We start from the raw sequence: 14,237 nt of genomic DNA, 5'->3' as shown, positions 1-14,237 counted from the left end.
GTAGCAATTAGTTTTCCGAACATCTGTACAAAGCCCAAAAGACACGCGGTCAATACAATAGCAATCAAAATAGATTACTTCCGTGCCGTCGCCATTTAACTCTGGAGGCACATTTTCTACTGTGCTTGACCATTACATTGTCGTTTTTTTCCTCCCTGTACTCAGGTTAGGCCCTGTCAACTCACCATTATCTATGTAATCTACAGGGACAAATCTCCATGTACATGAGAAGACTTAATGCGGTTGCTTTAAATAGCCGCGGCCATGCTGGACGGCAGATGCGCTGGACTTGTTAGAATGCAAATTGATGAGTGTATTATTTAGTTGCTGTTTTTGTTCCTGACAGCTCGTACTGACTTTCACCACAACGTAGAGGAAAAGATGAAAAAAAAAACAGAAGATGAAATGCATAAACAATACAAAATGTGAAATTTGTGAATGAAGCAACAATCGTTATTCATTCACACAAAAAACAAAAAACAAAATCACAACGTGAAAACATGTTACAAATCATCACTGTCGTATGGAAACCTCCTATGTCCAATTTTGATACCATTGGTCAGTCCCAACGAGGGTCTGTTATTTTCACAAATTAGTGACCAATACAAAGTGTAGAAAATGGCTAGTTCACTTTGAGGCCCAACAAACATGTTGCTTTTTTTCCCCCTAAAAAGCGATGTTTTTGGAGATGCGAGGCTTCCGCCTGACGCCAGCAAATGCACACATACACCCACACACAGCTGATAAAGCCTCGCCTGTTAATGATAACGAAGAAGCAAACTGCATCCAAGTGTGCAACTTGCTGATTGGCTCTCCAAATATAATTTTCTATTATTAGAAGCTGATCTGTGCAGACCGGAGGCTGCCTCATTAAGGAAATGCAATGATTCCAATCAGTACCATGCATATAATTTTGTTCGCCGTAAGCTCGTCTTTTGGACAGGACGAAGTACAATACAAAATGTGGCCCCTTATTCAGAAAAGTTACCATCGCATTGTAAGTTCCCCAATATGTTTGAGAAGGTAAAAGGTGGAAAGTGTATGTATAATCAGGATTTGGCTCACTTTCTGCACTGTCCACAACTTCGTCGAGGAAATGAATGTCCATACACTCCTCTTGATTTGGTTCAGTTTACTGGCAATTAAATAGGTGGTGCAAAAAATAAAATAAATGGAAAACCTGTGTGGCTCGAGACCATGCTGCCTGATCGCATTACCACAGCTGCTTCCGTCGAATAGGCATTCAAATACTGAAGTAACTAATAAAACCACAATGTGATCTTCAATATTATAAAAGCTATATGAAATGTTACAGTACATCCTATAAAATATCCATACACGTTTTAAATGCAATCAATCTAAACCACTGACGAATCATTATTACAATGATTTTCTACACACACGAACTATCAGCATTTCAACTTGTAAATAATGTCTATTTTTATCAGAATGAACATAAATCACCTCTTATGCCAAATAATTCACTTCAATTGAATTTAGGCTCTGGGAGAATTATTGCATTTTGATGTGAGGAACAAGCCGTACGGTTGGCCGTGCTGATCGTAGCTGGGTGCAGACAAGTCAATCACTGGAAAAAAAAAAGAAGATACTTTTGATGCATTTCATCATTTAAATTCACCTTCCGAACACTTGGTTATTTGGGTCAATTATATGATCTACACATGCAGGCTCTGTGCCAAAGAAAGGCTTCTGCAAGGATAAAAGACGAGACTGACAGCTCTGAGCTCAAAGAGGACCCTATTTTAAGTGGTTGCCATGCCAGCTTCACAGCAGTCAAGTGACTCCATGTTTCAGCAAGAGCTCTTACTGCTCCTTAATGAATTATTCAGCACCTTAAAGAGGGAAGAACCATCCCTTTTTTTGCAGCAGCAGCATTTTGGGAAATGTAATTCAGTCAGCTCCAACTGCTGTGCAAACACAGTCTGACGTGTGGTTTTTTTTCTCCCCTCCCAAATAATGAGCATGCTCCACAGGCCAGCTTAATGAAAATGCAGAAAGCAAGTCCACCCAGTTAAATTTGGCTCGTTTGCAATTCTGACGTAGTGTAGTTGATAACTCCACAAGTTGTTTATGATGTGAAAACCACTGCAGAGACGGACAGACGCGCACGCGCGCACACACACACACACACACACGCACACGCACACACGTGAATCATATCTTCACTCAATGTATTCAAATATTTACGATCATCGTCAATAAGGCCTCACTGATGGTTTGCAAAGACATTTGTACTTATTCGGCATTTCGTTTTTACCGACTGGGAAATCAATGTCCTGACAAGAAGAAAATATTAAATAAATACAGTATGACAAAAATCAGTATTTCCTTGTACATGGTAGACAAAGACTACATACAACCCCACCTGTGAAAATGATTCAGGTTTTGAACATGGAATGTCATTATTAATTTTGGATCACCTGTCACACGAGAGTACCCGTCATTCAGGGGATCACATGACATAAATTGAAGAGTTACATTTACGGATTAACATTTGATGCTGCAAATTGTGGAGATCCAAAGAGGGTGGCCCTCAATTCACGTTAATGTTCCTCCGCCACCATCGGCCCAAGAAATACTGTCCAAACAATCACGTGCCTGCCAAAGAAAAGAAGCCTTGAGTGATAGGGTGCCCAAGATAAAATATACCTACTGTATTAACATAACACGTTGTTGCTTTGCAGTTAGCGGTGAATAAAGTGGCATAACAAAGGCAGAGGAAAAACAAGTCTGTAATATCTATATATATATATATATTGCGCGTCGTCCCGCACGCGGTCTGTCCTTCCGTCTGTCCCTTTTCAAAACGTACCTACTTAACCGTGCCGCTGTGCACCGCCACTGCGCCGCTCAGGCAGTGGCTCACTACGATCGCGCGGGCATCTTAGCGAAAAAATGTTGTCTACCCACAAGCATTGCAATGAAATTGTTAGTTATTTAGTAGAGCTAAACATCTCTTTATTTTCACGATAAGCAATGAAGATGAACAAAAAGTTGAACCAAGCAACAACACTTTTGTGGGCCAAAGGCCCACCTTACCAGCCTTCCGCAGGAACTAGCTGATGAGCCGCCCGCAGGGCGGCGAACCAGCTAGTCTTTTATATACACACAGTCCTAATTTCAGTCATGAGAGGATGCGAACGTGTAAGTGTGTGTATGTGTGCACACTAATGGCCAGAACTTGATTCTGTTCCTGTTGTGAGTGAAAAAAAAACAGACTGGAGTTCATACCCCTCTGCTATTTACTCCCATACTCATTTTTTGTCTGCGTGCATGAGAGAGAGAGATACTGTCTGCCCACCCACTCAAGGGGAGGGAGACAGAGAGAGAGAGAGAGTGTGAGAAAGAGAGGGAGGGAGGGAGACCAGTATAGAGACCCTTTCTCTTTTTCGAACCATCAGTCCACAGGAGCTCCTCTGCCTGACAGGACTCAGCCGCCCACCGTTCCACACTTTTAAACATAGCCGCTATCACGACACACGAGCCGAAGACAGATCACAGTGTCAGAGACTCTTTCTCACATCTCAAAAAGAAAAAGAGGACCACCGATCCAAATAGCGCGGCTCGCACACATGCATACCCGCCAGCTCTGAGGAGGCTGGGGTCCAAGCTGGAGAGGCAAGGTGAGAATGGAATGGAATCTCAGAAGAATGGAAAGTGAACTGAGACACATCAACCCAGACCTGCTGCAGCCCAGCAAGAGCTTCAAGAAGCCCACGTCAGGCACGATCACGATCAACGTCGGGGGCTTCCTGTACACCGCTCACCGGAGCACCCTCGCTAAGCACCAGGGTACCTTTCTGGAAGAGCTGGCCAATGGTAAGAAGCCCGTCCAGCACATGGATTCCATGGGAAACCCCTTCATTGACAGAGACGGTCCAGTTTTCCGGCATGTGCTCAACTACCTACGAACCGGAGAGCTCCAGCTACCCGACGACTTCCGGGAGGCGGGGCTCCTCCGAAGAGAGGCCGATTTTTACCGTCTGGTTGAACTTGTCGAAGCAGTGGCTGAGTGGGAAAGTCACCGGGCTGCCCAGAGGGAGCCTGCCTTTTTGGAGATGACAGATAGCCACGACAGGTCACAAGGCCTCAAGGTGTACTGCAGCGATCACACCTTCATCGAAAAGGTCAAAGGCCGGCTGGTGCAGATCTCAAAGAGTCGCCTGGATGGGTTTCCGGAAGAATTTGAGGTGTCTTCCAACGTGATCCAGTTCAGACATTTCATCAAGTCAGAGCCGGGCTCGCGGCTCGTGCTGAAGGAGGACAGCACGTTCTTGTGCACGCTTGACTGCCTGAAACTCGAGACCGTGATGCTAGCCTTGAGATCTGGCTTCAGGTTGGTCACCAGCCTGGACAGCAGCAAAGGCTCTGTCGTGGCAGCTGAAGCCCTGCATTTTGTCAAATAGGCTGAGAGGGAGTTTGGAAGAAAGAAGAGAGGTGTGACACCCAGAGGGGTAGAAAAAAAAAGAAAGAAGAAGAAGCAGTGCCTGATTACACCACCACCCCTCCAACATTTGATTTTGACATAAAGGTCTCGTAAAACATGTTGAGCTGTGATTCGTTATTAGTGGAAAAAGAAGAGTGTGCTTTCACTTGATGTTTGTACCGTATCTTCACAATTCATCGCACAACGTTGGCCCACAATCAAAGCATTTGATCGGCCAGAATAATTTGAGCGGCATCATCTGCAGGAATGCTATTTTGATTTCAAATGTTTTTTCTGCCAGTCAGTCCAATTGCATTTAATTCTCCGATGCTAATTTGACTTTACATCAGTCCCCACAAGTGCAGTGAAGACGGCACAGTAACCGCTTTGACATCAAATTGAAAAAAAAAAGGGATATTCTCAACAACGAGTAGCTTCACTAGTGGCTTCATTGCACAATGACTGCTTCTGCTGCTTTTGCAATAGCTGCAGCCCTCAAAAGTAACCGTGACGTGCACCATTGTGCAACCGCGCTTTTACGACAGTGTGTGTGTTACAACGCGTGTACTTCGTTGAATAGCTCATTATGCACAGAGGTTGACGCCCTAATATGAACCAGCATCCGTTTCTCTTTCCCTTTGCATTAAGCTGATTTTTAGCGCAAACACCTGTGACTGTTGTAAGGGCTTTGACTCGAGCATGACACATTTGTGCACTCAAGAAATGTCGTGTTGGTGCTGTGAGCCTCTGTGTCGTCAGTGCATCAATCATGACTTTGTGATTATTTTATGAATAAAATTAAATTGAAACCCTTGATGGCAGAGTGAGAAATGTTTGTATCTTTCCAATCACAGAAACAGTAAGACTTAAATGAGGCTGCTTTAAATGGGCAAAAGCACTGCAAGGTATAAGAAATTGTCATAAAGCAAGTCACTGTCAACCACAAAGAAAGTACTCTGGTGCTGTACTAACAACACCAAAGGAGCCAAGACATTTTCCTTTTTTCAATGAATCTCCAGTTTTATTCACAAGAATCAAGTAGATCTTCACAAAATTAAAAAATATACCCAAAATGTAACTTGACGCTACAGTAGGCAAAAAACAATATCCAGAACTTTGCTTTGTTCCAATGACGTCTTTCCCATTCATCTTGAAATAGATTTGCCTTCATCTTTTTTTTTAGGCTACTGCATTTTGTCACAGTGTAGTGGAGAAAAGGCGTCATCGAACATTGCACCCCGCTGAAAACAATATGCAGTACACACGAAGAGCATACTGTCTGTATTACGACGCTCCCGAAACCATGCTCGAGAACACATTAACTGCTTTTAAAAAGACAGGCCAGCTTGCTGCCATGATAGCACAACTCAACGTGGAGCAGCCCTTGGGGAGAGAAGATCTGGTATTCAGAAAATAGGCCAATCATCCTCTTCCCTGAAGGAGGAACACTTTTTATCAGATTGCATTTCACTATAGTGTACTATTAACATGAAAATGGCACACAATCACCCCATGTACTATGCAGTGCAAGTGCAGTGCAAACGCATAGTTTGAGTAGGCCCTTCTCTTCCTATGATATGGGCTGCTGAAGCGCAGATTATTGCACAGATCATTTGTTATTGATATGCCTCGAGACTGTGGTCACATTGTGACTGGCTAGTGGATGTAATCTGGCAGTTTTATTTGCCAGATTACACCCACTGTGCTAATCTCAAACTGCCTGAAAATGTCACAACACAGTGAATATCATGTCCCACATCATTAAAAGTTGGAGGAGGAAGATGTCTTCCTCAAGGTCTCTAATACAGAAAAGAATAAAAGGAATATCAAAAAGGCTTTAAAAATGATCCATTTCAGTTTAGGAAAATAGGTCTGTGGTCCAAAATGTAAGAATATGGTGTTCTCCCTTTTGCAGCTTAGACATGAGAAAGGTTAAGCAGAATGTTTTTATTTATTTATTTATTTATGTATTTATTTATTTTAATTTGCTACCGATACTTATTATTAGTTGTTCGTTTCTGTGTGCCCTGCGATTGGCTGGCAACCGATTCAGGGTGTCCCCCGCCTACTGCCCGAAGACAGCTGGGATAGGCTCCAGCACCCCCGCGACCCTAGTGAGGACCAAGTGGCTCGGAAGATGAATGAATGAATGATACTTATTAATGTGGTTTGTTTCCAAAATGAAAAAAAGACTACAGGTCATGGTATATTTCTTTAGCTATTGACATTCAATGATAAATTGAATATCAACATATAACATTTTTTTTTTGCCTTCTCCATTTTGCACCCCAACGTATCATCACATCATGTCTGTACTGTTAGCATTGGCAAAATATCTCTATAGTATCGTATCACAAGATACACGATTCTCACCCTTGATCTGATATGATGTAAACCAACTAACAGGCCTTCCACCTGTCCGTCATACGGTGACGAGCCCGACTTGCACCATCTGTGGAGACCGAAACCAACTGCAGCCAACTCCCTCCGTGAGTCACGCAGCCACATCAACCTTGGGCATCTTGACTTGTGGTACACAGTAACTCATTTCAAGTTCAAATGCAAAACTTCCACAGAGATATTTTTGTTGGTTGATTAAACATGGACATTCTTTCAGAAAATCTTGGTGAAGCTGGACTGCTCTGATTTCAGCAACAACTCACTCTAATAGCAAATTGAGCGTCATGCATTTTTAATGGTAGTTTCTCCTACACGTACTAATTGCAAGATCACGTGATTCTTGCATCATCAAAAGGCAGCTTTGGATGAAGTGAGTGAGACAAAACCAGATAAATAATCTCGGCGAACAAATAAACTCGGGCTTTTCACCCGTTGCTGGGCAAACTCCATTCCAACATTTCCATCATCATTCTCTCAAACACCCCCCGCCCCGTCCGTCTATGTTAACAGGCCTCGGTCCTCTCAGCTAGAAAATGACGAACATACCTCAGATTCTTATCCTAAAGGTCCAGAAACAGAATCCGTGGCATGGGGGGGGGGGGGGGGGGGGGAGCAGGGATAAAGTAATAAAGGGGAAGAAAGTGAGGATGCCAAGGACATTCCACATTCAGATCAGAAGCACAAAGAATGGATGGTTGTTAAGGGAGAAAAATAAATACAATAATGCATCCATTCATCAGTAATTGAATCAAATTGTCAGGAGGCTCAGGAGACTTCCGCCAATTTCACAGTTGTGAGATGTACAGTCCGTATTATGCTTGCAAATGGGGGGGAAAAACGCAATCAGCCCGCTGAAAATCTATTGAATCAAATCAGAATACTAGATACTTTCCCGCCCTCCTCCACTTTATTCCATTATTTTATTTCTTTTCAATGTTTATTTCTTTTCAACATCTCTCTCGCCCTCTCTCTCAAGCTCACCGTTGCTACGACAACAAGCCGAAGTGGACATTTCACCAAAGCAATTAAATGAGTGCCATTGCAAACATGCCTCAATGTATGTTCCATCGCACAGTGTAAACAATTAATAAATCATCTAGCCATTGACTGCAGTGTGGCTTGCATTTGTCTTGGACGGCAATAACGGGTACAAAAACAAAAAAAGCACACATTCACATCCAAATTGTGACTTTTACTGCCAATAATATTTAATTCAAACAGTTGGCACAATTATTTATCATTACACTTATTTCACTTTTATCAATTATTCATTGTTTTCTTAATCATACACAAATATAATTGAAGTCCCCCACCTTTTTTTTTTTTGCCTGAACTATGACTAACTGGAAGCTGCTCTCTTACGCTCAACCTCTGAATAAAGCACTGTATGCAGAATGATTCATACAGCCTGTTGCAGTTTCAATAGCTCAATTGAGGATGGTTGAGCATCATGGGGTATTGAACTGTCAATCTCCATCAGGCCTGGTTTAGACTATTACTGACTAGAAGACAGAAACTCTCCACAGAAAACCTGACTAATGACAAGGCTAGGACTAGATTGAACAAATTGTGTTAAAATCCTCCTACACAACTCAGTGATTACCCTGCTGAAGTATTTTTCACACTCACACAAAAAGACATGGTCACTACTCACGACTGGCTTATATTTTGAATTGAAAAGTGCATGTTCCTAATAAAGGGTGTATGCTACAATGGGTTACATTTAGTTTATGAGTCACTTTTTACGGTGGTGGGAAAATGCTAGGGCAGGACTAATTTGACGAGTGGGCACAATCAGCCAAGCGACGAAATGTCAAATGTTTTAGAGTGGAGCTTTTCTTTCCTCATATTGTTATCCTGGGGACCGATGCAGGATGGTGAGGTTGAAGTCAAACCAGGCGTTTCCAGCATCTGACGCGGTGTCAGAGGCATAACATCACAAGTCGCGACAATGGTGAAATTCAACGCCTGAGACTGTCATTCCACATCCAGTTGTTTTGAAAGCAATCATCACTGTGGCGCTGAATTACAGTTTTACTGTTATGCTTCTGGTGTACGGTATGAAAGCAGCTAGTGTTAGTCATTGCGGCTACGGGGGCAAGTATTCTATTCTTTCAATGATACAATAACCAATTCACTGGAATGTGTCTGGGAACCTTGAATTTTAAAAGCCTGAGATTGTAAAGAAATGAAAAGATGATTTATATATAGATATAACACAATGTGATGCAATGCAACAGTGGTTTGCGATTTAGTACTGTACAAATTTTTGGGGGGTGTGCACCAAAGTTATTATAGTCAAAGAAAACAAAACTAAAACTGAAGTTAAAAAAAAAACACAGTCATTAAACAAACAAAATAAAAGCCAAAAAAGATAAAAGATTAAAGACAAAACTAAAACTAACAGAAACTACATCTCAGGTTTATAAAACAAACTAAAACTATAAATGTGGCGAAAATGTCCTTTGTTTTAGTCTTTGTCAATTACCGGTAATATACATAAGCTTCCGGGGTTCATTTTACAAGTATTTATTTCGGTTTTGCTGCGTCTCCGAAGGAAGGTCAATAAGTCATTTCAGAATTGTAGTTTACTTTATTACGCACTACTTAGTGATCTTTTCTTTCTAGCTTGTAAATGATAAGTATTCCATATCCTGCATTTTTTTTAAATGATTTAAAAAATGAATAATAAAACTAAACTAAAACAAAGCATTTTCTAAAAAATAAAAACAACCCAGCCAATATCTACAGGCAACAATGTCACACATTTGGTAACTTTTTTTTGTTATTTTCTCGTCACAGGACGCCTGTGTGAGTGGCTGGGAGCAGAGCAGGTGGGAGGCAAAACTCTTGTGTGTAAATAATGCATATTAAATTTGGCCACTTCAACGCTGGTTGAGTCACAATCCTATGCTCACGTTGGACAGAAAGAAACAAAACAAAATAAAACATGGCGAAGAATAAAAGTAACTCATTTTCAGTAAGCTCAACCCCCTCGTTCACACGACTGTGAAGCAACACGGGAGAAAAAAAAATTGCATCCACATACCAATGGAAATATACTGTAATACTTGGTTTGAAAATGCATTTAAAACAACTAATTATACTGTGGAAAAGCCTGCAGCCATTGTTGACATACAGTATGTGAGATGTCATTACAATGAATCGAACGTTACACAGCTCAGAATGCTCAATTTAAAAACCATCACTTAAGAGAGGTATTCATTTGAAGATTATTTTTCATTAGTGCATGTATTAACCGTGAATCTCTGAACTAACATTTCATCAATTCCATAAAATTTCAAAGCTGTCAACATTGAAGACAAACAATTTTGGTCCGATGGTGACAGTTCATGTATGAACAAACCGAGCTTGAAGACAACTAAAATTGCAAGCTGGGCTCTGAAAACGGATCAATATGAATTCCAAAGTATCCTCCAGATGGACTGCAATGATTTTAAATATGGAAATGAAATGTGCATAAGACCGCAGATTCTTGGAAAGACGAAAATTTGAAGAGACCTTATCATCACACGAAGCAGCTTCCTCTGCCACTGTAGCGTAATGTCTGAATTATACTCAAGGCTAATAAGCAAATCGCGGTCAATTTCCAGACAAATTCATGAAGACAATGACCATGTGATCATGCAAAAGAAGAACCTTACTTGGGTGGCAAGAATGCGCCTGAAGGCTGAACTTGAAAGCCTAAAAATACTGTACATGTACCTGTTCATCAATGGTAATTCCCCCCCCCCTTCCAATATCAGTATGGTACTCCCTGATGTCAGCAATGAGCAACCAAGTGACATTGCAATACCGCAAGATTTACAGTCCGGCACAACAGCAATGAAAGGCAACACTTAAGTGCCTACCTGCGTGTAGATTTATGGGGCCATTTGGCTACAATTCATGCTATTCAGGTGCTGCTTCATGAAGTGAAAATACAATTATGTCTGACAGCGCCGACTGAACAGTAATTTATTAGCCACACTTTGCGGGGAAATCCAAAGATAAGACTGCAATATATCCAAGGACTCGCATTATAAAAAGAGATTCAGATTTTAATGACGTTGGACACCAGCTACAATCTTTAATGTAATTCTAAAGAGCAAGAACGCTTTTGTCAAAAAGTGGTGTTTTTGCTCCTCTATGCAGTATGCTTGGTGCAATGAGATTACCGGTAATAAGCTTCAAAAGACTGCTTCAGTCCTTGCTGTAGTAACCAAAAGAGGAAAATATGACAAATTTCAGAACTGCACATTCGACCTCTTGCAAAAGTAACAGACAATAGTAACCATTTCATGGCAGTCATTGGGGGTCTAGAACTGTCATGAAACACGGAGCGGCACCCAAATTGCCCAAAAGCATCACGGTGCCAATAGTGTGCATCTCTTGTCTTTTTCTTTTGTTGATGAGCAGTGTTGCGCTTTCGCCAAATATACCTTTTGGAATTATGGCCAAAAATGTTCAACTTTGGTTTCACTGGAGCATTAACAAAATCTCCCAAAATGTGAAATACAGTACACCTAAATATCTAAATAGCCTGTAAGAACAATAGGACAACGAGATCGGAGCTTCCAAAGGCTTCAACATTCTGCCCCATTATAACAGGTTACTTGTAGCCTTAAGTCACAGCATTGCTTTACAGCCGGCTTTCTGGTCTCTGCATACTTCTGTGGCAACTGAGCCTGTTGCTTAGCAACTTCTTGATCAATACCTGCGTCTTGCCAGAACAAAACACGAGGGAGAGAGGGGAAATAATGAAGTTCATTTTGGTACAAAAAGTACAAAAGCCAAGTCAGATTCATGCGTTTGTCTGTCACTGATGGTTGTCATGAGCGAACTCTCACCATTGTTGCCTGACTGCATACTTGCATTACAAAGGCGGCGGCATGCGGTGTGAAATGTGGGGATTATTGGGGAAACACATGAGGTCGACTGAATCTTATAGCCTTGGGGAGAACGGGAATTGCGTTCAAACTGGGAATAAGGGGATAAAACTACCATTTGTTCGGTTTCAATATGAAAGCCTTCAAAAGCAGCAGGTAAGACGTAGGTAACAAGTCACCATTTAAGCCGGCAAATATTGCAACACTTGCTGACCACTTGCTCAACATTTCACACATATGCTTACACCGGTGTTTCAAAACTACAGACAAACCAAATGGTCGGACAATTTGGCATGTGAACAAAATTTTCAGGGAAAATGCAAGAGTTCAAACCATGAACTATTGCAGGAATGCTTTAAAATGTCAGTACAGTATTACATTGAAACATTTCCTGGAATCCTTGGTGAATGGAAACTAAATTATGTCATAAGTTTGATATACCTGTATATGCGCACGTGCGCGCACACACACACACACACACACACACACACACACACACACACACACACACACACACACACACACACACACAGCGTGATAGAACATGCATTGAATGACCAAGCCAATTACAGCCTTTAAATAAATGTGCGTCCACCTCAGGTTGTTGTCATGGCGACGGAGCTAAAATATTACACTTGCCGGATTGGTGCTTATGTGCATGTGAGGGAAAAATGGGGGATGACAGTGTTGCAAACAGAGTTGGAAGGGATTCACGTCATGCCACACAGCGGCATTTGATTCATTATCCATTCCAGAAATATATACGATTGTGCAACTTCAATACTCGGGTACAACTTGTGTATATTTAAATTTGAGCTCGGACTGAAAAGCGAAATCCCTATTGCCTGATCATGAACGTGTAAAACCAGAAAACAATGACCAAAAATTGCGCGAGGCAGAGCAGTCTGTATATAGACTGTATATAGACTGATCTCACGAGCAAAATTGAAATGGCAAATGATAAGAGTGCTCGTGTGATGGAAAAGTGGTTAGAACTGCATGACTGTCCGTGTTTTATGTTATGTGTTGTGTTTATTATTTTACTTTTTGTTATGTGTTGTTTATTATTTTACTTTATGTTAACTGTTTTGTTAAGCGTTTTGTTACAGCTGCCACTGTTGTGAAAGCGCTATATAAATCAGTATGTATTGTAATTTTGCGCCTCAACAGCAAAACAAATATCATTAAGAAGTAGACAATGAAAAAACAACAACATTCACATGAAGCGAGACAGCTTCTTCAGATACAGTATAGCATGGGTACTTGGGTATTGACATTATAAACATTCAAATGGAAATTGGAGCAAATGTTATTCTTCTTGTTTTGGTTCTAAAGTGTCCTTGAGTGTCTTCAAAGGCTCTTATAAATGAAATGTGTTATTATTTATTATTATTAAATCAGGACTTGAAACAAAATGTTCTATGTGTCCACAAAGATACACATGAGTAAGGTGCACGGTGTAACAGGCGTGCGTATGTGTGTGAGAAAGTGATCAGGAGAGACTTGTAACGTTGAGTGGGAGAGCAGTGACATCCTGCACACCTTACTTCGGGCAAGTGATGTTGTAAGCTAAGCAGTGGCGAATAAACAATAAAACACTACATCTCAGAGCAAATAATCCAAATTTATTTCCCACTGTATTTTCACAATCCTGTGGCCACTTCAAGGGGCAGCTTTTGACACAATGCAGGGTCACAGTTATATAAAAATTGTTTCACAGGAGGCAATGTTTTTTTTGTTTTTAATCGACCGCACAATGTTTTTTAATGTGTTTATCAACATCTACATGGAAATTACTCAGTGCTGAAAAAAAAAAACTTGCAAAACAGGAACAGGGAGCCATTATCATATGTAGGTGGTATTAATGTACGATGTGGGTGCATGTAAAGTGCTTGGGGGCGCTGAAGGCCTCAATCTTCTGGCACAGGGTGCTTCCTGCTGAAAGCTTTAATTCAATTTTCAGCAGTTTAGAGGGAACATTCAGCAAGTTGGGCAGAAATATGACTGAAGAGGAATGAAGGCAATCACGTAGAGAAATTCACATGAGCTCCCCACTGTCTGTTTTGCGTGTGTTATATTGTTAAAGTGTATGCTTTCCGATCATTCAGTCTAATAAATGTTGGCTTTGTACTTCATGTCTGGATGTCAAGACTTACTTCTGGGTGTTAATAGCGTGGGACCCATGAAGCACTGAGCTTCTTTTTCTCTCCTTCTCAGCTCATTCCCATCCGTGTAGTACCTTACTAACCTGTTTTGCTTTGTTTTTCTCTTGCTACTCAGGAGTTGTGCCTTCACATTTATCTGCTGATAATCAGCGGTGGTGAGGCAGGGGACTTGAGTGTTGGGAGCGAAGCGGTCATCACACATCACACATCATGGTGTGTGATGTGGGGGAGATTAATGTTGATATGGTTGTTGGTGTGCCCAATGTCTAGTGTCCCTCCCCTGGCTGCTCAACCCAATTTCTCTTTATCTACCCTCCGTCCCTCCATGTCAAAACC

The 14,237-nt window shown here is 41.3% G+C and overlaps 2 protein-coding genes across 4 annotated transcripts in view; one reads left to right on the top strand and one right to left on the bottom strand.

The window, feature by feature from the left end:
- Positions 1–14,237, bottom strand: part of LOC127611542 (general transcription factor IIF subunit 2-like) — a 38,230-nt gene that overhangs the window by 11,798 nt on the left and 12,195 nt on the right. The window lies entirely within an intron of this gene.
- kctd4 (potassium channel tetramerization domain containing 4) lies at positions 3,364–4,962 on the top strand. Its single transcript, XM_052082207.1, has one exon. It carries the CDS (start codon positions 3,651–3,653, stop codon positions 4,425–4,427), a length of 777 nt encoding a protein of 258 aa, XP_051938167.1. The 5' UTR covers positions 3,364–3,650; the 3' UTR covers positions 4,428–4,962.

This window comes from Hippocampus zosterae, chromosome 12 (genome assembly GCF_025434085.1).
Source record: "Hippocampus zosterae strain Florida chromosome 12, ASM2543408v3, whole genome shotgun sequence".
Taxonomy (NCBI): domain Eukaryota; kingdom Metazoa; phylum Chordata; class Actinopteri; order Syngnathiformes; family Syngnathidae; genus Hippocampus; species Hippocampus zosterae.
The sequence above is the reverse complement of the archived record's forward strand: the minus strand, read 5'-3'. Positions and strand labels throughout refer to the sequence as shown.